General features: G+C 38.3%; 1 protein-coding gene across 1 annotated transcript in view; it reads right to left on the bottom strand.

Annotated features, from left to right (window-relative positions):
* The window catches only part of LOC139713643 (kinesin-like protein KIF16B), a 94,517-nt gene extending 70,571 nt beyond the window's left edge, over positions 1-23,946 (bottom strand). The window contains exons 1-4 of the mRNA XM_071625351.1: positions 23,792-23,946; positions 20,597-20,666; positions 9,149-9,265; positions 3,861-3,977 (exon numbers count right to left, since the gene is read on the bottom strand). Of these exons, the coding sequence (XP_071481452.1) occupies positions 3,861-3,977; positions 9,149-9,265; positions 20,597-20,666; positions 23,792-23,838 (351 nt within the window). The 5' untranslated portion in view covers positions 23,839-23,946. The remainder of the gene's footprint in view (positions 1-3,860; positions 3,978-9,148; positions 9,266-20,596; positions 20,667-23,791) is intronic.
* Between the last annotated feature and the right edge of the window lie 1,566 nt (positions 23,947-25,512).

Raw genomic sequence — 25,512 nt, 5'->3', positions numbered from 1 at the left:
TGTAGTTAACTTCATTTCGTTTCTGCATCCATCTCGTATGCAGAGGACGGGCATCGAGATGACTGGACGCAAAGTTGATGCATGGGTAATTCATCACTACTCATTAGAGTGAAAACAGAATCTTATTTCCCCCACTGCATCATCCGACCATGTCTCTTCTGGCACCATGCATTCATCAGTCTGGTGGCATGTGGTAAGAAGTATGAGAGACAACCCTCTTTTGTCCAGAAAACAAAACATCTTCCCCCACAATGACATATTATACATATTATTGACACAGAGATAGCTTTCTTCCAAGAGAACATTTTACATTGACACAGAAATGGCATTAGACCCCGATGCTCAGCAACCATGATTGCATTCATAACACAAACTCACTCCAGAGTTTAATACCTATTTAGCATTACTCTTCCTTGACACGAGAGGGAGAACATGACATAAATGACATTTCTTGCAAAACCTTCTTCTACCTACATAAAGGGTGACCAGCGTCATCATTAGTTCATTAACTTGACCAAGAAGGTTGTTCTTTTCACCGACACGTTTCTGTTTGTCTGTCTGTTGTGAATGCCGGTTGTGAATGGACCCAGGGAGAAAAAAAAAGGTTCAAGAAAAGTTAGAAATGGGCTTCAAAACAAATTGTTTGTTCCAGCAGTTAAACTTATAATACTGCCCTGATCCAGGGATCATTCTTTCTTTTTTTTCTTCTTCTTTTTCTTTGGGGAGGGAGGAGGGGGGATAAGATTCTTTATAATTACAGGAGAGAGGCAGTTTCAAAATTTAACTCCATAACTCCAAAACAGAATACCTGAGATGCCTAAATGAAAAACGTAAGGCAACCTCACCATCAGTTCTGTGTTGGGGCCTGAGTTTGGGACTATTTTAGTTCCAAGTTAGTTCTTGGTTTAGTCTGGGATAGGTCTATGATCTGGATTTCTGGCATCATGGTACAGATAACAGTACATTTTATATTATATGCTTTATAAAAAGCCAACATAGAATCAATGTCTTGTCTACTGGGTAGAAGAAAAAAAAAATCATATCTGATTGTAAAAATTGACTAACTCCTGCAGCACATGGGTTCATGGTTGGTTTGATTCATCCATGATTCAAAATAGTGTGATAGCCTGAAATATGGGCATCGTGTATCATACTTACTCATTCAAGCTTTCTGATCAAAGACAGTGGCAATGAAGCCAGCACACACTTACACCTTAATCGTTTGCCCTGTTTCAGGCTATTCCCCAATATGAATGACTCATACTTGTAGGCCCTTAATGAGCCTGTGAGACCGTGAAGAAAATAAGAATGAAGTACAATTGCTTCATCAGCTATAATGTGACAGATTATTAAAATTGGCCTATAAAATATTAATAACATTGCAGAGGACCCTCCTCCCCCCCCCCCCCCCCCCCCCCCCAAAAAAAAAAAAAAAAAAAAAAGAGGAAAAGGGTATAGCAAAGGAATTTGTCTTAAAAGCTATAGGCCTATGTATATCTCTGGCATTGTCATACAATATCACCTGCTGCTCTGATAAAGGAAAAATATCAATAGTACAAAATATGAAGATATCATCACCCTTCAAGAATACAGTACAGCTGCAAGGCTAAGTACAAAATGGTTTCAACTAGCCTACTAGGAGAAACATTTTACCCTTTTGGCATCAGTATAAAGACAGAAAAAAAAATCCCAATGAATTAAAAACAAATGAATCTTGATATATTTGTCACCAAATTATGAAAATAAAACCTGCAAATTGCTCTTACAGAAAGGCAACTTCTGTTGTGCAAGGTAAACAACATTTCATGTTCACATAAGCTAGTAAAGTAAATACAAATATGTGAAGTCACATATGAACCTTGTAAGTAGGAATGGGCCCCATCACCCACAGGCCTCACACGAGTACACTAATTGTTGACCATACAGTGTGTACATTCATCTCCTGGTTTAATGACCACTCAAGCATTGTTAACCTTCACTCAATGACCCTATTTGCAGATTTAAGAGCTGATACTCAGTTTAGCAAGAGCCTTAGTGGGTGAAACCTGGCTGAATGCAACAATTTTCTGTCATATAATGCTCATCGCCAGTCTTCAGAATTTAACAACATGTTAACAATATTCTTTCCTTACGAAAATACATGTACATTAACCATATTGAGTGCTTCTGGTTCATGGTTGCATGGATTATCATATTAATTACATTTTCATGTGATAACAATGATAATACTGAGTATTTGTTTGTGCTTTTCTACCAAAGTATCAATTTCTTGCAAGTTAAATCCATCATCATGAAAATGAGTCAATTCTCAGAAGCCTTTTCAATCAACTGTGGCGGCTTCTCTCAACTCTGTAGGGATGGTGAGTATAACATTATTGAAAGACTCCTTGAAAAGGTACAAGCATATTTCTTAATCTGTCATGGGAAATGGAACCTTGCAGGAAGAAGGCATTTCAAATGGGATCTCCTGTTAAAGATATTTTCCTGAATAGTTCACTTCAGATAGTTCTGGATGTTATTCATACATGTACTATTAGCAGATAGTTTGGGTTCTGTTGCTGTACAATGTACATCAATTGAATAAAAGATAAAAAAACCATGAGACTGAGATGCTTTCAATGTTTGGACAATATTGCATTAAAAGTAAAGCAAAAGTCATAAGGTTGCACCAAGACCAATACATCAGCACACATACACAAACACACAAAAATTTTTCATTTAGTTTTTGGCCTTACATGACTGCAGCAATAGCTATTACAGATTCCTAAATGAGACACATGATTCTCTCAATTTGTTTTTTCCAGGTATTACAAATATTATGTTTAGAGCAACTTCAACCAGCTTGTGAGAAACTGTGCCATTCTGACTTTTGAAAGCTCACATAAATACATTGTATGTTACAAACAGCACTAAATTCTTGCAGCCATACTGAGATTTCCTTTTCATTCAAAGCCAGGCAACGCTGCAGAGCCATCGAAGGAGGTGTCAAAACAATGCAAACCATGTGTCATCACAGATTCACTATGTATGTTTGATTCATTAAGCCCTGGTACTGCAGATATTGGTTTACAGTTCGAACATAGGCTAAACATCTGGCAATATTTCTCTGTTCGAAGAGAAATGAGTCACAGCTATGGCTACATGTACATCTGCAAAAATGGAGAAGCGAATATATCCATCTATGGAGAGTCCATATTGAAAGCTCTCAACACACACCACACACAACAATTTTTTTCAAACCTGTTATATATTGCTTTGATGTTCTTTTACATACCAATAAACATCGGTCCTATGCAAAAGATTGTATGACCCCCTCCCTCTCCCCTCCCATCATTTGTACAAACTATGATCTCCAATTCCAACCCATAACGCAAACCAGATGCTGGACGGTGAGTGACCGAACAGCTCACTTGAGCCAATTGGTTCACTTCAGGTTCATCATCACACATGGTAAATGTATTTACTAAATGAAAAAAAAAAACCAACAAAGCAAAACAGACACACATACACACACACCAAAATTGCAAGCATGTCATGAACTGTATTAGCAGCACTGACAAGAAACATGCCTCACTCCTTTAAGCATACATTTCTTGTGTTTTGTATGAATGCCAGTCATAAACAGAAGTTTGAATGCTTTGACCCCTGCATTTGTAAATAAATACACAAATATATATATATGAATATGAATATTGAAATATTTTATAAACAAATGAATACTCAAATAAATACATAGGCCTACATGATTAAATTGAAGAGTACAAAATTGATAAAAAGGAAAAATAAGTGAATTAATCCATCACTACATTTAAAAAATAATGGATATATTAGACTTAAATACAAAGGCAGTAAGAACTTACCGGATCACCCATCATGGTGAAAGATTTTCCTGAGCCAGTCTGCCCATAGGCAAAGATGCAGGCATTGTAGCCCTCAAAGGCTGATTGGAGAACATCTTCACCGAGGTCAGAGTACACCTTAGGAGGTAACCCAGAAAGACACACAGACAGAAAGACAGACAGACAGACAGACAGACAGACAGACAGACAAGAGGAGCACAAGTAAGAGAGAAATAAAGAGAAGTGATTAGTTGCTTGTATCAAGAATGCTAAAACAGTGGTATTTGCTCCATTGCACTTATGTACCAAGAAGGTACATTGTATTTTGTATCTTGGATTAATTTGAGACAGTTAGTCCAATCGTCAAAGGCTGTGGGACACAGAAATAAATTTATATGCGCATGAGCAAAATTGTCTTCATTCTGAATTATCAATCACATGGATTTAAACTAGAAATGTCGCTATGGCGACTGGTATGCCTCCGCCATAATGCATGATTCTCCTAATAGGTCTATAGTACATGTGGACAATGTGTGATTACATTTTCACAAAAGTGGCAAAATATTAAAATGACATGTTTGTCACAAATGTATTGAATGTTTACCTTCCTTGACCTATGTTTAATTGGATGAATAGGAGAGCATGTATTTGGGGATTTAAGAACTTTAACTTGACTTTGACCATTTCATAAGTTTATGCACTGAGTAATTTTCAAGGTATGGAGAAAAAGCGCAATTTCTGTATTGAACAGTAAATTGTTATCATTTTCATCTGGCCTTTGATTTATAAGAGAAGCACTGTCAGGCAGAACATACATAAATTCAGCATGTACTAAGTTTCAAGATAATTTGAGCCACTTCCGAGATATGGAGAAAAAAGTAAGTTCAGCACGTTCACTTGATCTTTGACCTTTTGACCTTTGACCTTCTTGGCAAAAAAAAAATCCCAGAGAATCTCTATTGGGTTAGACATGCATACATCAAGTTTTAAAAAAAAATATCCTGCTGGCATTGCATAAATATAAGGAAAATAGTAAGATTTTGAAGTATTGCCCTTGACCTTTGACCCCTGACCTTTGACCCCATGAACCCTAAATTCCCTAGATAACCACTGCCAGTCAGTAGATGCATATACACTATGTTCCATGAAGATACCTTGAACAATTTCCAAGATACAGAGAAAAAAGTGAAATTTTAACATTTTACTTGACCTTTTGACCTTTGACCTTTTGACCTCATGACCCCAAACTTTCACCAGAGAATCTTAATTGGGTAGTACATGTATACACTAAGTTTCAAGAAAATATCTTCAGGCATTGCATAGATATGGGGGAAATAGTAAAATTTTAAGCATTTGACCTTGACCTTTTGACCTTTGACCTTGAGCATGTGCACCCAAAAGTTGATAGGCACAACTTCACCCCCTAATACACATACATGCCAAGTTTCATTAGGATACCTCAAAAGGTTTTGGTAGTTACCCTGTCCACAAAATTCATTACGGACGGAAGGACGGACGGACGGACGGACGGACGGACAACCCGAAAACATAATGCCTCCGGCACCACTTCGTGGCGGAGGCATAAAAACAGAAGCATTCAAATTGTCCTATGATTACACACGAGTAATACCTTTCATCTTTATTATAGCATTCTGTGATCTAATGTTCAACTGACTAGCATATGGTGTGCAGTAAATGACACCAAGGTAACACTGCCACCTGAATGAGTACACACTGCATATCATTCAGCATTTGTCAGACAGCATTCGCCTAACTTCACATCTTCTGTGACAGGAGATTGATAGGATAATTTGTGGCGCGTGACACAATTGACCATTTACTGCACCCAGTGATTCATGACTTGGCTAACATATGCACAGCTTTTTTCCCCTAACTCTTTTCCATAAAAAGGTCTGCCACTCAATTTCCGTAACAACCTTGAATCAGTCAATATATTCCACTCTGCCAACAGCGGCATGCAGTGTACAGGAGTGCATATCCTGCTGCACATATCCACTCAAGGTGCAGTACACAAAATTTACCTTCAGCATCTGCATACAGGTATCCTATAACACACAGGATGTATCCACGATGTCATTTACAACAACCATGAATCACATCAACTGAAGTGATTCTCTACAGAAACACACATTGGCCAAAATATCACGTTAAAAATGATTACCAATGAAGTACCGGTACATCACATATTTACAAATTACAGCACCTGTACAAGACTAAATAAAGGTATTTGATTGATCATATTGCAAACATTTTGTATCCCTCTAGGTTAACTAGGAACATGTGTGCTCAATACTTCCTGATAAATGAGATAATCAGTGATTAGTTTTGATAGGTTTAATCATTGCTACAGAGCAAATATCTGCCCTGCTTCTGAAAATTCATCATGTTTGTCTTTAATAGCCATATTTGAAGGATTGTACAGGAGATTACTATGAACTGAAGTCTGATGTACAAAATCTAGCTCAATAAGTCTTTTCAAGACATACCATCTCTACCCAGAAAGTATGATAGCCTACCAAAAAAATAAACAAACAAAACAAATAAGCAAACAAAATGCACAAGGACAGAAACAAGACATGTACAGTGTATCCACAATTTCCATGATATGCATATAAATTTTTATGCATGTTCTGAATTGCTAGTGATCCAATAATCAGATTCTTAATATCTTTGCAAGTTGCTTGTAAAAGAATAAGCAAGTAGAATAAAAATCTCTTTTTTTTTTCTTACCCTGATCTTATTGCTGAATTACATTTCTTATATCTCTGGGCATAAATTGTGCATTTTGTTAGTATAATCGTGTAGTTGTAGGTGTCAAGCTCACAATATAGTACATTAGATTTTCATTTCAAATCAATGCACAATGTGATCTGAAAAATATATACATAAATAGATTAAAAAAAACATTTTATAACATTTTCAAGGTAAATGAAAATAGGTAAGAATGGAATTTGAGGAACATTTCAAACAACACTAAGTAAAAATATATATATCAAGGGATGCCCTATCTCACTAAGAGAACAAATGCAACAAAACAGACTACTAAGATGACATCATGGCTTTTTACAGAATATTTCAGGCAAATATTTCCTGAAGATTGACAAATGAAACTAACATTTTTCCCCAACACATACTTGCTTTCCTTTCAGTTTTGTTTCTCACAAGCACTACGTAGTGAATTCCCTTTCTGTAATACTGGAAAATCCCACAGCTTCTGTGCTAACATAATCCTTACAAAATGAAACAGCCTCTCCATACTGGACATTGACTGCCAGAAGCAGTGTACAGTGTACAATGCTTGTCCGTTATCCAGTGCTACTTCGCAGTTAATTACACATCACACCTAATTATCATGAAATGGTTAGATGCACCAGAGGAGATGGACCAAGATGAAGGTGATAAATTTAGATACCAGTAGTACATCATTGACTGCCTTTGAGAGGCGACTTTGGACTTCTCACAATTCTGACTGCCCTACTGACAGATATTTGAAAGTGATGACGAATGTGACAATTTTTGCCATTTAGTCCATCTATCGAGAACCTGCAAAAGCGATAAATGTGCATATGCTTCAGCAGCACACACTCAAACTGTTATTTAGAGTTTTTAATGATATCATCACCTAAACTGTTCACAAGATCACAGATCAGTGGAAAATCTCACAGGAAAATCATGTAAGCTGCTCCTGTACTTTGGAACATTCTTCTCCTACGGATTGTATAATATCAGGCATTCCACCACTGCTAAGAATTTCACTTGCTCATAATACACAGTGCTACATAGTTTGTTGTAGCACACAACTGCATACACTGGAAAAAATGATAATGTTCATGGGCTTACTCTCCTTGCACTCAATCTATATTATTCAAGATGTAATTTACATGTTTTTTATTTGCCATTTCAAGCCACTTTTTTTGCCACTTTGCTTGTGGCAATAAATACTTACAAGGACAAAACATGGTTAACAAAATATTTGCATTTCTGTTGCTCTCACTGCTGGCATTAGAGCATGAAATGCAAGCAAATTTCCACACCCTGAAATGTTCCACATTTACCTTACTGGTATTTGTCCAGCTATTATGAAATACCATACTGGTATTTGTCCAGCTATTCTGAAACGTTAACCTAAAAAGAAGTGACCATATACTCAGTGGAGGTTTTGTCACACTATTTGCACACAGAGACTATGCCCATCACTTACTCCTAATATGCCATGGAAAATGATCTCAGTCTCTTTGCATTTTTGTCCTAAAATGACCCTAGAGACCACTGAGTCACGGACTGTAAATGTCTTCCACTGAGGTCGTGCCAAGGTCATAGTCAGGGTGAGGAAGCTCCTACCCCCTCCTGTCACAGAAGAGGAGTATCCAGTCAAATCGCCGTCGAACGAGGAAGGGGAACATTCCAGGGGTGTGGGTTTGTCACCCTCATCACATCCCTTCCCTTCCCACTTGCCTCCCTACCTGACCACACACTAAAAAAAAAATACAATACAATACAATACTATATCATATGTTTACCAGAAGTACATCTACAATTGTACATGTATCATAGGTTTTACCCCCCCCCCCCCCTCCAAAAAAAAAAAAAAGAGTAAATTCTCTTGATACACTTGGACAATGTATTTAAGCCAATACATTTGTATGTCCCAGGACATTTTCATTCATGGTCGTCTAGGTGTATGTGCATGTATGTGTGTGTATGCATGCATGTTGTGTGTGCTTGCATTCGTATAGAACATGTCCATATTTGTACACGAGTATGATATGCAAGATTATAATCATGTGTGTGTGTTGCATATTTACGGGATGATGGGCGTTATCCACTCTATGACCTCATGCCCTCTCATCCTCTCTACTACAGATGATCACATTATATCACTTAGATAAGTTCATGTGACTTGCAAGAAGAAATCCTCCTCCTAGAACATGATACATTGAGTGTTCTGATGACTGTAAACATTTTATCTCTTTGATTTCATTCCTACCCTAGATTTCAAACATTTTGGTCCACCTCTTCAACAAGCATACCCTTACACCTCCCATCCCACCCCATCCCCCCCCCCCCCCCCATTTCAGACATCTCAAAATCTGAAATCTGTAATCTGTTGTAATGCTGATGATTGGAGGAATGCTATGGTGAGGTTCAGGCACTGTTCTCACTGCTGTCTCTACATTTGTTATGGTGTACTAAAGGGGGTGTGTCAATGTACATGTATACCTCTAACCCCCTCCCCCCCCCCCCCCCCCCCCCCATCTTGAGGAGCTGACTGAAGATCCTGCCTTTACCTTCTCCTGAGATGCAAAGTGGGGATCCCCCTTCTTGACAGACCAGTAGGAGTAGTCATAGGTGAAGGTCTTGACTCGCTCTCTCCCTGTCACTCTCTCTGATGATGATGGAGGTATCTGGCAACAACAACAAAAACAAAACAAAACAAAAATGCTAGGAGAAATAGTGAGAAGAGAATCAGCATCAAATTCTATCACTCATCAATCTGTAAATTGCGAGGGCAGCCACATAGATTAACCCGTTGAGGACGAGTCCCGAGTAAACTCGGGCAAGTGTCTATGGGAAATGCGTGTTGTAGCAAAATCAAACCGTCCTCAACGGGTTAAGGTCAACTCAGTCTGAGAAGGAAAGTAACCCCTTGTTCAGACACAAGCCAGTTTATACCAAAACTCAATACAGAAACAATGTATAAAGAATCATCGTATAGCCAACAGACCATTCAGACGCTAATGTCGACCGTTCTGGAAAACGTATAGATGAGCAGTTTCCCAGTGCGCATGCTGTTATGGTCATGAGTGACAGCTATGGGGTCACCTTTCGTGTGCGCTCCCATTAAGCCCCGCCCAGTTATACCGTTCTATGGTCGCCATACGTTCATAACTATCGTTCATATTTTGTATATTTAACAATTGATTGCACTGATTAAAATTTTTACATTGGTTGTTTCTATCCCTAACACATTAAGAAATATTTTGAAGCACTAAAGCTGGGTTTTTGTTACATCTGTAAATGGTAAATGGAATTCCTGCAATGAATAACATAAAAGTCATACTAAAATGTAAACTCTGACAAAAGAAATGATTGTGTCATTTTTAATTAGCCAATGAAAATCATGATATCTCCTTGGTAAAATTAATGCCAATTTGTCCAATCAATTCACTGACTTCAGGTAAAGTCTTATAACTTCTTGCCTTGTATTTAAACCCAGTGCAGTAGTAGCAGCTAAATGAATTCTATGGTAAACCCAGATCTCCAGATTGATGTTGGCATGTCAACAGCTGAATTGACTAGTGCTTGTTGACAACACACACATTTTTGTCTGCCCTGGTTGGACTTTGACCCTTGGATACCTGGGATGCAATAGCCCCTCCCCCTCTAATAGTGCCCCCCCCCCCCACACACACACACACACCCCAACACTTCCCCTGTCTACTCCCCCTATTCAAAGGGATATGCATACACTTGGAAACAGTGCATTTACTTTGGTATTTAGTATACTACATTGTAGGGTATATCAGATTGACACCATCTGCAGGATTTATCAGGAAACATTTCCATAGCAGTTTGACTCTCATAAAGGGAGGATTGTCAATCATCACTATTGGTAAAATCACCCTCTTAGAATGGAGCAGTGATATGAAATACAAACGTCATTTTCAAATTTTGCAAAATGAGGTCATCATCAAATAGACAAAAAGATTTTCAGTGACACTGTATACATAACCACTAGTCTTGTACAGTACTTGTATACCATGTGTTAAGCACATTTTTTATAATTTTTCACAAAGCGGGACTTCCTGACAATTTCACAAGTGGTTGCATTCATGATCACGGAGAACAGTAATCAACAGACAAATGTACACGCACACATCACATTCATGTCAAGATCGAAATTAATAATCTTGCATGTTGTTAAATTTGTGAATAGCACCTGACTCATGAAATTTGTGTAAAATAAAAAATAATGCAACATACAGTGTACAGGTGTATGTAACAAATCAAGTCCCACAATATCAAAGACGTTTTTTTTTTATTATCACATACATTCTAATCAATTTCTTTGTTTGTTTTTTACCATGTGTTTTTAATCTAAAAAATCTCGCGTTCAGACAAATTGACATTTCATGAAATTTTAGTATCTTTTTTGTATTTAGATTCTTCTGTGTAATGAGGCAATTTTTCCATTTTCCTTTTCAAATAAATATATAGAAAAATACATTCTAAAACATACAAATTTTTGCAATGACAGTATTTCTCTGATTACATAATCTGAGATTCACCTGATATAAAAATAAAATCTATTTGCTATACTGAGAATTATACTGTCTGACAATGAATGGTATCTTTTTTAAAAAATGGCTTACATGTAGCTATCACTGATATTACTCTGCCATGACAGTTTTTAACAAAGAAATCATGGCCAGCTTTGGTAACTGTATCTCTCCTGATGTCAATAACAACTGCATAAAATTTTCCCTCAGACGTAACACATTCTGAAACACAACATTGATTCATACCAGTCACATTCATATACAGGTATCAATGCATGTCTTCTTCTTTTTTTCATTTAATGATAAGAACAGTCTGCAGAAGAGACAAATATAGACACACGATTAACATGAAATGACAAAAGTATGTGGAAATAGGTTCATTTATTTTTGGAAGAGGCTGCTGGGATGGAAATGGGGGGGGGGGGGTGGAGGAGATACAGAGAGACGGGAAGGAAGGATGTCTTGTGGTATCAAATTTTTGCTGAGAGACACCACAACCAGGAAGTAATTCGATGTACTTCAAAGCCGCCACTGATCCCTGGCTGAGAAGTGGAAATCCAAGTTCTCAGCGTTTAAGCGAGTTTACACAGATCCACGCAGACACACTATCCCTCACACGAAGGCAGACTCGGCTTAAAAAACACGAGAGTTCCTCACTGCCACTGGGATGAAGCAAAGGCAAAAAAAAAAAAAAAAAAAAGAATGAGGAAAGGGTTAACTAGGGCTCATTTTAAAAATCTCGGTGGCTATTTGTGTGATCTTGCTGTCTGCTGCCTGGCTTTGATAAGTGAAACTCAGAGCTTGGCTTCCTGCTCCTAATCTGCATATGTTTGACATGGACATCAAAATGGAGGGGGAAAAAAAACAGCCCAAGTGACTGTCAAAAAAAGGTTGGAATTCCAAGCAGGAGATACAACATACAGGCACTGCCCAACAAATGTGCACAAAAATCCAGCCTTCATGTCAAGCTGATTAGAATGAGACTAGGGCTATACACTCACATGAAACCAAACACATCGCTGCTAACAAGTGTCAATATGTATTTAGCATCGAACCAAAATCCGAGCCCTGAATACTGCACAATGGATAGACAGTCTAGAACCTCCTATTGAATCTCTGTACAAAGAGCCAATTGTAAATTTATGACAATGACTTATTAAACAAGCTTCACTGAACTGAGGAGGGTTTGGGTTGGAATAGTATCCTATAGAAACACATGTCAATGATGCTATGGAGTACATCTTTATTCCATTTCAAAGAGAATTTCATTGGCATGTTTTGGAGACACAAATGAGTCATCACTGGCATCACACATCTTACTCACCTTCATTCATCTCACCACCTATTTTACAAATAAAAATTATTTTTTTTTTTTTTTGGGGGGGTGGGGGGGGGGGGGGTGGGGGGTTGTGAGTTGAGTAAAGGATGTGATATACTCTCAAGAAATTATAATTCTCCAACAAGAAGCATTCCAAAGCAATAAAGGTCAATTCCACCGAAAGGTTGCATTTTATGAAAATCAAACTATTGAGTATAGATGATTAATGAAGCTTAATAAGATGATCTGGTATTGTTTACTCAAAGCAGCCTTTCACAACGGATATTTTGATACCTCATTTGTGAACATCGGTGAATGTGGAGTGGAGTTATGTCCGAAAAATTTTCATTTTTCATGAAAATTGCTAATTTTTGCAGAATTTATGTATCATTTCTGATACACTATTATGACCATAATGCAGCTTGTGTAATTCTCAGATGGCTTATTTTCTGAATGTTCTTTGGTCATAGATTGGTTTTATGATGTTCTAGAACTTGTTCCGGCATGAGTAAATATTATTCTGTCAATCTCAAAATGTGGCAGTTGATAGCGTCCCATAAGTCACGTTTTTGTGTCCCATCAGTCACACTGGTTTTCCCTATCCTGCTACTGTACCAATGAGTAGATATTCATACCGCTTGACTCAGGGTAAGCACCAACCCTTTGCTACATTCAGGAAAGAAAATATCTTTCCAGAGACTCTGTGTGTAAGAATATTTCAGAACTTACTTTCCCATGTGAAAAACGGTGGTCCTCAGATGTCCCATAAGTCACGACAGCAACTTTTCGTTGCTGTACGTAATGCAATGATACTTTTCAAACTAAGTACATGTATGGTGTTTTCATAAACTGTGATATGATGGATCTAACCATGAACTGAGAAAAATGCATTTGATGCAACTATTTTGTCAAAATACTGGTTTGAAATTGCTGAAAATTGTCACTTTGTCCCATAAGTCACAATGGAATTGACCTAAAGCATCTTGCTTCCCTTGTAGCGCTAACCTTTGGATATGTATGTTTTATGCATGTGCGGTATTAGGCTTTTTCACATCAGTCTGATGTTTCGAAAAAGCATGCTATTTTCAGAATCTCACGCTTGGATTTTCATAACCCAGTGGCGAAATTGGTCACTATTTGATAATGTGAATTCAAATTAGTGCTCTAATTTGAAAGATAAACTTGAGGAAATTTCTCGACTCAAAGTCGAGAAATTTCCGAAAAAACAGGATGATTTGCAAACTAGTGCACCATTTTAACCCGCCTCAAGAAATTAGCATGATGTATCCCATCATGTCTAGCGTGTGTGACCCGATTGAGGTAACCTGCACACAAATCACAGGTAATTTTTTGAAGGCACACGCTCTACCGATGCTGTTTGTGTATGCTCAGCTATTGAATTAGTTCAAACAAATTTCAGGCTGATGTGAATACAAAATAAAATACCGCACTAATTTCTGATTTTTTTTTTAAATCTCAAGCTTGAATTTTTCATAGGGCTGATGTAAAAATGCCTATTGTTAATAATTCCATCAGCTCTTGCTACAAACATTCATGGCAGTGTTGTATTAATAAACACTTGTATGTTACAAAAATTGTGTTACACAAATTGCATCTCTGTTCACTGGGATTTCATAGGGCAGAACAGGGCTGCCTTTTATGAGACCGTGTACATTTTTCAATAGATTTTAGACATTGAAGTCAAAACAAAACAAAAATCTTGACTTTTTATCTTCCTTTAAATTTTGTTATCAAGATAGAGGATGAAAATGGAAACAGAGAAGAAAAGAAAAAGCAGAACTTTTCCACCAATTTTGGGAGGGTTATGTGTGCCGGGTGTCAATCCTGAAATCAACAAACTACAATGTATGAACAATGTGTAAAGATATTGGTTCATATAGTATACCGGTACTGACTTTTGCCCTAAATCAAAAACTTATATTTTGATGTTTGCCTGGCTTTAAAAGCAGGCCAGTTTATCCAAACACCAACAACCCATACAAAGGACAATATTCTTTTTGTGTTTCTTTGGCCATGAAATTTGAAACGAGGGCGGCTGGTTTGAGGAACAGCCAGAGCCTTGTACAGACAAGTTTGTTTATTCCATAGTGCTCAGTGAGGCATCCACCTTGTACCGGTAAGGTTTGTAAAACCAAGGATGGTAACAGTGGATTTGACCTCATTAGAAGACAAGGCTATGATATGAGTATCCATTTAAAAGGGTTCTCCATTGTACAGTGGGTAGACTATTACTCCAATGGCATGGAACTGTGTGTTGCTGTTGATCATCTGTGATGGGCAGTTTACTGATGGCTTTGCATCACCGAGAATCAGTCTACCCTGAACAGACTGTAATACTGTTCTGAACAGACTGTAATTCTCTTCTGCTTTGTCCGTAAATACAAGTGTAGCACAAGGCAATATTCCAATGTGATACAGCAATAGATGACTGATATGTGTAGGAGACAATCAACCTCTTTCACTTACTTCATTCACTTTTAATACTTCTAAAGGAGCTTTACATGATCCACTCGAGAGACAATCTAATGATATTATCATTTACCATCATTATCTGACACACAAAAATGCCTGTCACGAATCAAAATATAAAATCTGCAGTACTGTCTAGCTTTGCTTGTACATGTTGCTTATATGCAACATAGACATGAATTCCGATTTATCTCAGCATTCATGTCTTTCCATGTGCCTGAATATGTTCTAGATTTGAAAATTCAAGCATTTCTTTGAAAACTACTTTGCATTCATAGCAGAAATATCATTAAAGTCAAATTTCTGTCATTAGCCATGACTTATCAATCTAAATCTCTCTATTTCCAGTATGGCACTTCTGTCTTCACTAAAAGAACAAAGCAATGATTCTCATGCAAATACAAGGAAATAAGAAAGTCCAGAGATAAACGTCATCCACCATGTTACAATGTACATTTATACTGTCAACTGAAATGATGTTGCTAGAAAGAACAAAGACCAATAGGATAGCCAGTGTATTTCAGCTCATATTCCATTCCACATTCTTTGAATTATGAAACAAGCATTTATCATGTAAATCATTGTAGTAAATAATTAATTTAAAGTGCCCCAACGTACATTAGTGTATTTCCCCGACACGACTTGCTCAAAAGCGTTGTGCATGAGCCTATCTTGCTTATCCAGCAATCACTTATCCAGATGGGGACCAGTCATGACATGACAGGATAACTGAGGGTGGACTGTACATGCACCAGAAAAATCAGTTAAATTTTTCTTTCTTTCATAGAAGTTACAAAATAATGATTCAGGTTTAAACTTTCCCAGTTCTACTGACAACCTGTCTGTACACAATACCTACTGAGGCATATTTTGAGGTGGCAGTACTGAAAGGGTTAATGGGTATGAAAAGCATATTTACTACAATGTATGTTGCACTTCGTAGATTCACTTACTTTAGACAAACAGTAGGTATGTCACCATGGTAACCGCATGTTCAAGGGGAGTTTCTCCAAGACATACATTGTAAATACACTCTTTATGCACACAGTTTGGGGAAACGCTCAAGAAAAGTTTGAGGAGGCTTTCAAGTTCGAATTTTCTTCTGAAATTTTGCACTTTTGCCTCTTCATGTCACTGATGTCTTTATATTGGATTTATAAGCAACATGAAAGAGTGTTACCATTTAATCCTCCACCCCTTTTAATCCTCTGCTGTACTTCACTGAGGACAGATTTGCTGGCAAACTAATGGGACTGACCAAAGCTTGGGGTCAAGCCAGAACCAGGAACCATGTGGGGAAGCAGCATGATGAACCCAACAGACTGTCCACCACAGGGCCATCACAGGTAACAGACAATAGGCCTCTCAACTGGACAGAGTAACTACATGTACACAATTCACTGATTAGAAACTACAATGTAACCAGTCACTTTCTTCAGCATTATTTACCATGATTCTTAGGGGGTTGAAAAGAATTGAGGATACAAACAACTGTTTTAATTGTCATTAGCTTTCTGCAACTCTTCTTTTTTCCCCTTTTTTTTCTTTCTTTATTTTTTTTGTTTTTGTTTTTGTCTTTTTGTTTTTGTTTTTTTTAGCTGATAAGTCAGGGGTTGACAGAGATTCATGCATAATCTTGGGTTGTCAGGGGGCCATCCAGAAACAAGACTCATCAGAGTCATTATAGGGCTACATGCATTAGACAGCCAGCATTTGTTGTACATTTGTATGATGTGACTGTGACAGTGACCTTTTTCTCAAATTTTTTTTCCAACAAGATACCAAATTCTGGTTTGGGGAAATTAGAGTGTAAAAAGTACTGACTTTTAATTGTCAACATAAGCAAGCACATAATTCATATTTAAAAAAAAAAAACATATCTGTGAGTGTTTCGAAGTGAAATTCATTTCAAATGAGGAAGTACAGCAGATCTACAGAGAAAGTCATGTGTTGTAATTGCAGAGAAGTGAAAGTAACATCTCTAATAAAATATGGGCAACAGCACATAAATGAAATGATTTTGACTATTTACATGCCAGCCTTCCAGATCCTTAATTGTTTTACATGTACACAACAAGTAAGAACCATCTTCTTCTTTTTATCTATCTTATCTTTCTGTTACAAAGTGAGTATGTATATCTGCATAAACTACATAGGGGGGGGGGGGGGGGGGGGGAGTCTGTAATGATGTACACAAATAACATTTTACTACAGTATATAATATAAGTATCTTGAAAAGTTTGGGCATCTTTTTCACCCTCTGTAATATGCATGTACGAAGCAAGAAGAAAATACTGTACTGTATTGATATTGATCAACAGTATTCATTTTATCAAGGTATGTAATTGCCGGTATATGAATTGTCATGGGATGATGTCATAACATGCAGGATAACTGTATTTCTATGAATCAAAACCGTGTTTCATTGATTAAAGAAAATTTGAATGCCAATATCAAAATAGCTCACGATAACAGGCATACCACAGTCCTAAAATGGTCTGAAGACTTCCAAAAAATTACTGATTTCATGCATATATCTGACACATGTGCATGCTGAATTACAGATTTAGGACATCAGCCTTTTTTACCCCCCCCCCTACACGTGTATATTGAAAGCAATGCTTTCCTTTGCATGTTTTTCATTTAAATTCTTGCAACATCTGTTGCACAGACAGCAGAGTACACCATAATGATCAATACTATTCCTCCCATATTGCATACTTATCTCTCTATAGGTCAGGAAATAAAAGACAGTTTACATGATTGCTCATGGTATCAGACCAGAGAGAGGGGCATTTCTCACCATGGAGTCCTTTAACCACATAACAGAATTTTGCAAGTTTACTGGATGAGTCATCATCCATGATTGTTTGTGTGTTTGTTTCTGCTTTTTTATGCAGTGTTGAAAATTTACCTTACCTTTTCCCTGCTACAAGCTCCTGAAATGATGTTTTGCAAAATGAAGTTGCACATTCAGCCCTTGCTTATCATGAATTCCATGTGGTATTCCAACAAAAGAAGTCACACACTCTCACCTATTACTCTGATTTAGCAAAATACTTAGTATACGTTCATGTATGCTGTTTCTGTTTTACAATATCCTGTCAATTGTAAGCCTGTGTTAACATAAAATACAGATAACTATCTGAATTCCACCACCCACTTGTGGTGCAAGTGTTACATCTTTCAAATTCATGGATGGCAATGATCAAGTACAAAACAAGTTCAATCACAGCAAGCATCTGACAGAATATGATATGTGGATTATGACTGTCTCACAGTATTACAAATATCAGCAAACACACCACTATATTTATCTTTCACTGCTATCAATTTGAGAAAATATAATTTTTATATCCTAATTTTACCATATATGGGCTTCTTGTCATTATCCTCTGGATCAAATTTCAGATTACAAGAATAGAAACATAAAGAGCACTATATATGGCATACCCAGCTTGACCTACACATAAGCTTGTGGCCGGTTTAAACTGGTAAAGTCATCAGTACACCACATCACCTTCCTACTACCCCTGGGTCTCAACAAAGGAGATTTTCTGTTGGCAGGGTTCTCTAGTCACCGCCAACAAAAAAGCCAGGACAGACAGCTAAGTTTACCAAATGCTCATCTGATTTCACAAATGGAAACACTGTATGTGAGCAAGCCCCTCTTCATCTCCATTTTTCTCTTTCACACCACCCCCCCCCCCCTTCAGCTATCTTTTCTAATTCTTTCCCTTTTCCCTCCCCTTTGTATTTGTAACAGCATGTATTACATGCACTGTGAAACCATGAAACATTTGCAATGTTATTCTTACTCTTGTCTCCTTTCTCCCAATCATCATCAAATCTGACTAAAGTGAAAAAAATAACTGATAATACAAACGCTGTGGTTGATGGATTTTCTGAACATTGCTTAAATTGTAATTAGAGAAGGTATGCGGTCTGACCAAATCAAATAGCAGCTCTGAGGAAATACTAATAAACTGACAAAACCGTAACCCTAAATAACAGAAATACATGGTTTTGTCATATTATTTTCAGCCCAAATAAGAAATTGCTAAAATTTACATTTGAATAATTAAAATACCAAATCGATTTGAAGGCTTAAATTTTGACAGATGAGAATTCTCACATAGATTAGTGGGAAAATCAAAAACCTGAAATCGGCCAAAATTTTAGACACATGCTTCTGCGAAATCACAGCCGTACTGTGGGCACACTAACAGTCTAATTCCTGTATAGTGCTAGACACATTCCTGCTCACTGAATTCAGCCAAGTTGTGAAAGCAGCTCCTGTCCCATATACAATGTATTGAGTACACGCTGAATTTCATACTACCTCCCCAAACAGACCTTTAGAATTATAGATTTGCTCAAAATAAAGGAAGGAAAAAAAAACTCTATTATTTTTTTTTCTTTCTGCAAAAATTCTCTAGATCTTTCCCGATTAAAATATGAAGAACAAATTCTTCTCCCTCATCTGCTTCACAGGAATACATACAGAGGTATAATATACAACCTGTATTACTGCTTCCAGAATCATTTCTCATTCAAAGTGAGAGGAAATTGGTAAGGCCTATCATTGTGATCAAGCACCAACTTCTATCATCACAGCCAATAACACCAAACCCTTCATGTTGCCTTCTACTAAAAAGGCAATCTAATCAGCTTCAAGGACAATTCATTCATTATACAGAATATCCGCAGCCCAAGTTAAACACTAATATGTCTTGGCAATATCATATCTCCAGCTAAAGCAAAACAAAAGAATGTGTCACACTGTCACCATGGCAACACATGGGGTACTACTGTGAGGTACAATTTGATATGTAATGACAAAATCAGCAGGCTTGTAAAAGTGCCTATGATACACGTACGGTGAATGAAGGCAGGGTTTCCTTCATTGGAGGAGATTCCAGGTAATGAAGATTGAGAGGTTTCTCTTTCAACCCTACTTACAGTAAACATATGTATATTTCTCTACCCTGTGATTGTATGCATACTATTACCTTACATGTTGTTGTTTTTTTTCAGCAATATTACCAATCTGTTTCTCTGTGCCTGTGTGGGTGTATATGTTGACATAACCTGCTATGCATGATCACCCACCTACGCATGCGACCAGATTGATAATGATGTTTGCTGCTCTGTAACTGCAGCTACAAAAATTGTGTAGTTCCACTCTCTTTTTTGACGTTACAAGCAGACAAAATTACAGGATTTTTTTTTAAGCATCCATACTCAAAGAAAAAGGCTGTAATTTTCATCCAATAATGAAAAATTATACAATTCCTACTTTTGAAGCTTTTCTGTTCTTATTTTAGTTTAATTTTCAATTGGCAATTTTTGTTTCTTTCTCTACATTTTCAATCATAGTTTATACTAAAACCTTACAATGTGGAATCAGTTAATGATAAATATCACAGATACAAAAAGTATCTTCAATTTAAAGTTAATAGAAAAAAAAAAAAGATATAATGGATAAATTATAGTATCTTCTGTAAGACACTACTGATACATTTATATCAAATTTTGCATTGACTGGGTTTTAATTGCAACCTGACTGTATAACATCGCACTCTTCAGCACTGATCCTTGGAATAAATCATCAATTTTAAGACGCATGTTTGACCTTTGTAACTTACCTTCAGATTTGTTATGCTGGTCTTTTTATCTTCCATGGATATGATACATGACGATCCAAGATTTATCTCCCTGTGTGGGAAAAGAGAAATCAAAGTCCAGAAGGATAGAAAAGGAGGTTAAAATGAGTATACAATGTAAAACATATCTGATTCATAACAACAATGCATGTCATTCATAATACTGCCCCCCCCCCCCAAAAAAAAACAAAAAAAAAAACAGACACACACACACACACATGTGGAGATCTGTATAATGAAAGAAGGAAATCATGTTAATAAGAGCAAAAGGTATGTCTGTGAATGTTCTCAGTCATCCAGGTAAAGTATCACATCAACAATATCGGTAAATCTAGTCAACTGGACTTACTTGTAATTTGGAGTAGCGATGTTTCGCGTCCGCTTTGGGACGCTTCGTCAGGCCGACTGATCTTTGGCGGCAATTGGTTGTTGACCCATAACAGGGTCGGGAAATTTCGGAATTTCAGGCTCTACATTCGTACACTGGAATCTCACCAACATACTGGTTCCGGTACGTAGATGATACGTTGGTAAAAATCAGGGAAGACCAACTGGATTCCTTCTTTGACCACATCAACAAGGTGAATAAGTACATCAAGTTCACACAAGAGAGCAAAGGAGGGAAAACTCGCTTTTCTGGATTGCCTGGTCAATATTCAGAGTGACGGTACGCTGCACACATCAGTCTATAGGAAAGAAACACACACGGATCAGTACCTTTCCTTTGATTCGCATCACCCCCTGGTCCACAAGCTAGGGGTAATCAAAACCCTACTCCACCGGGCAGATATCATCTGTTCTGATGAGGACACGAAAATCAAGGAAAACAGGCAAGTTAAAGAGGCACTCAGCGCATGTGGATACAGCGGTTGGACATTCCAGAAGGCAGTTCATAAATCCACACCAAGACACAAGGACAAACCGAACCAAAGCTTGACAACGACAGAAAAGCGGAGGTACAACGTGACGGTTCCCTATGTCTCTGGACTTTCAGAGAAAATCCGTAGAATCTTCAGCAAACATCATATTCCTGTCTCTTTCAAGCCTACCAACACACTGAGACAGAAGTTAGTCCATCCTAAGGACAAGACCCCGAAGGACCAACAAAACAACGTGGTCTATGCTATCCAATGCAAGGATGATGAGTGTGATGAGCTGTACATAAGAGAGACAAAGCAGACCTTAGCCAAACGTATGTACCAGCACAGACGAGCTAGCTCGTCTGGTAGTGGAGACTCTGCCGTACACTCCCATCTGAACAGCAGTAACCACACCTTTGACAACAAGGACGTAGTCATCTTAGATCGCGAGGCACGGTGGTTCGAGAGGGGAGTCAAAGAGTTCATCTATTGGTACGTTAAAAAGGAGGAGCCATCCCTAAACCGAGGAGGGGGCCTGAGACACAACCTAGTCGGAGCCTACAACCCGGCGGTTCGGAAGATTCCTCGGCGCTTTCCGAAATTCCCCGACCCTGTTACAGGTCAACAACCAATTGCCACCAAAGATCAGTCGGCCTGATGAAGCGTCCCAGAGCGGACGCGAAACGTCGCTACTCCAAATTACAAGTCCAGTTGACTAGATTTACCGATATTGTTCAAGAGCAAAAGGTATTTTTAGAAAAAGGTTAACATGAATGCAATCACTGCAATTGTACATCCCCTTAAAATTTTAATTTTGGTACATATTACAAACATTGAAGACATGTTGTGGGTTGGTAGGGAGATTGGCTGTTAACCAAAATATTCCAGGATGAACTCTATTTCACAACCATGCTGACTTTGCAATTGAAAGAGTGACTACTGTACACTGTATGTTCTTATTTTTTTGTTTGTTCTTCTTTTATGGGGGAGGGGCATGTTTAAAATGCTTGGATGATAAGGACTTTATTTCTCGGCTGATTGAGTACTGTATTCCTGATGTGAATGCCCCATTGCAATCTGCCAGGGCCAGTATATAGCATATTGTACATAGAGTATCTACTGTATGGTTTCTCATTTCAACTACCTTTCTCACTTGGCATCAAATTGTTTGTTCATTGCCATGTGTTCGTTTGTTTGTTTGTTTGTTTTGTTTTGTTCAGTGCAATGAACCATAACAGTGAAGTGAAAAAGCTTTTCTCTTCAAATTTTCAAGATGAGTAAACATACTAGGTAACCAAAAAGCTACAGACTGAACTCGACTGTGTCATAAAAAATGCAAACAATATTTCCTGCTTTGCAACAATCTCTTTTCTCTTCTTCTGCTATTTCACTTTTATAGTAAATTGCCTCTTTCTGTGGCCTGAACCAAATATGATTTGTTGTGACCTACTCCAAAACAAGTTTTACTGGATACACACATTTGCTGCTTGATTTTCATTACAATCTCACAAAAACTCATAGAGAAACATTTATAGTTGTTCTGGATGGTACCTACATTGTACAGTCTACAACAGCTTGTGTCTGGTATTGTCTTTTTCTTTTCTTTTCTTTTTGGTCAGAAAATTCATTGAGATTCTGTTTTTTCACTCATTAAAATCAAAGTAAACTTTCTCGCAGACTTGGGTTTATAAAATCAAGTCGTATAAAACAGAGAAGTTACATATAGCATGCTTACTCAAGATTCCGATTAATTGCCTTTCAGAAATTACTAATTTCAAATCTCCAACATCAACCACACACAAATTATGCCTATAAACATTAGTACATGTATTACAGCACTAGGCCTACCACTTTCCGAGCAAAAGTCAAAGGGGTCGGTCTAAGGGGGCATTCACACGCTACTTTCTAGTTACTAGATCTACTGTGGCTTTGTCCATGTTTCTTCACTCGACAAAGCCTATCAAAGCATTGTCGTATAAAGCGGCTTAACATTGCAATTTAACGCCAAGACGCCAAGTGTTACGGTAAGGTTTCTTTTGTGCGAAATAATCCCTATTGGCAACGCCACTGCCACTTACAAGTGAAGTGTTGTATACCAAGGAGTTCAGAGGTACACCTGAGACAGACAGTGTGTGAGCCGGGCGCGCTCTGGCGCGAGGACTGCAGGCGGCGGCTGAGTAATAGCGTATTACCTTCAACAACGGCTAGCAGACCAATGCTCGCTCCCAATGCGATGCTCGCTCCATAAACACAAACCTTGACATAAAATTGCACCGACATTCAACCAGCATATTCTATACACGCACTGCATACTTACCTGGCGTTAATGGGTCTAACTCTGACTGCTACTTTCACCGAAGCCATGATTTCTGTGATAGCACAGTCCTTAAAATCAGCGAAATATCGGTTTAAGATCGACTACCAGTACCAGACTGTTTGCCACTTTATCACATGATATTATTTCCCACAAATGTTGATCAACAAATACACACACACGTAACGTACGTGAAACACGCACTTTCGGGCCTGTACGGTGTGTGTGCAGCAGCACAAGCCGGCCAGGCGCGCTGCCTGGTGCTATGCTGGATGCAGACACCAAAGCTAGCTGCACACCATGTTCGTCATACATAGATGGCGCTAGAATATTTTGCTCACAAAGATACTTTGCTGGCAATGAATGCTCCTGCCGGAACTCTCCACTTCATTTCGCAGCACAGAAAGTACTTGTATAGAACAATAAATAATTCTAAGGTAATAATGCACAGGTATTGGACCCGTGCGCTATACAAGTAGCCACTATCATTATTGTTATCATTCTGCATTAATTGAATAGAAAGAGGTAATCCACGCAGTCTCTTTACCTCAGTAGCTGGAATACACAGAGCAAAAAATAAAAAATAAAAAAGAATTTAAAAAAGATGGTACACAAACTATAATGCACAGACTGCATTAAACATGTTCAAAAAGTACTAGTATAAATTATCATGTTAAACAAAAAATTTATATATATGTTCTCGTCCTATCTCGCCTCGTTCACACAAATCCGAAACTCAACGTGTCTTTTTTTTTTTTATAGAAAGTTGTAATGAGATGCGAAAGCAGATAACTCTTGCAGTGTATGAATCTATGGGCCTAAAATTTCTATCGCTATCATTTATTAAGAAGTGGAAATAATAGCACATGCAGCAGAAACATGATTAATCTGTTTGTTTGTTTTTGTTTTGTAAGAATAATCTTACGCTGATCGAACAAGGTGGTTCCAGGAACACTACCCCCTGGAAAACCACCCTCCGGATAACTACCACCCGGATAATTACCCCCCAGGACAATTCCCCCCTAGGGCAACTACCCCCCGGACAACTACCCTCCAATGGCAATTACCCTCCAGGGTAATTACCCCCTAGGACAACTACCCCCCGGACAACTACCCTCCTAGGGCAATCACCCCCTAGGGCAATTCCCCCTTAGGAAAACTACCCCCTGGATAACTACCCCTCGGATAACTACCCCTGGATAACTACCCCCTCGGATAACTACCCCCTGGATAACTACCCCCCCCCCCGGAAAACTACCCCCTGGGTAATTACCCTCCGGAGAACTACCCCCTGGATAACTACCCCCCGGAAAACTACCCCCTGGGTAACTACCCCCCGGAGAACTACCCCTGGGTAACTACCCCCAGGATAACTACCCCCCGGATAACTACCCCCCGGATAATTACCCCTCGGATAATTACCCCCCGGATAATTACCCCCCGGATAATCACCCCCCGGATAACTACCCCCCCCCCCAGATATAATTACCACCAGGATAATTATCCCCATGTTAATTACCCCCTCCTCCGAAAACTAGACCCCAGATAACTTCCACCCGATAACTACCCCTTCCGATAACTTCCCATGGATGATTACCCCGGATAAGTAGGCCTACAACTCCCCCTCCCCTATAACTATCAAGAGGAAAATTACCCCCAGGACACTGCACCACGCCAATTACCCCCTGGGTAACTACCTCCCGGGTCATTGCCCCCACCCCCAC

This window comes from Diadema antillarum, unplaced genomic scaffold, assembly GCF_040938485.1.
Source record: "Diadema antillarum isolate AM-2024a unplaced genomic scaffold, OU_Dant_1.0 seq00002022_RagTag, whole genome shotgun sequence".
Lineage (NCBI taxonomy): Eukaryota > Metazoa > Echinodermata > Echinoidea > Diadematoida > Diadematidae > Diadema > Diadema antillarum.
Note: the sequence above shows the minus strand (reverse complement) of the source record. Positions and strands in the feature narration are given on the sequence as shown.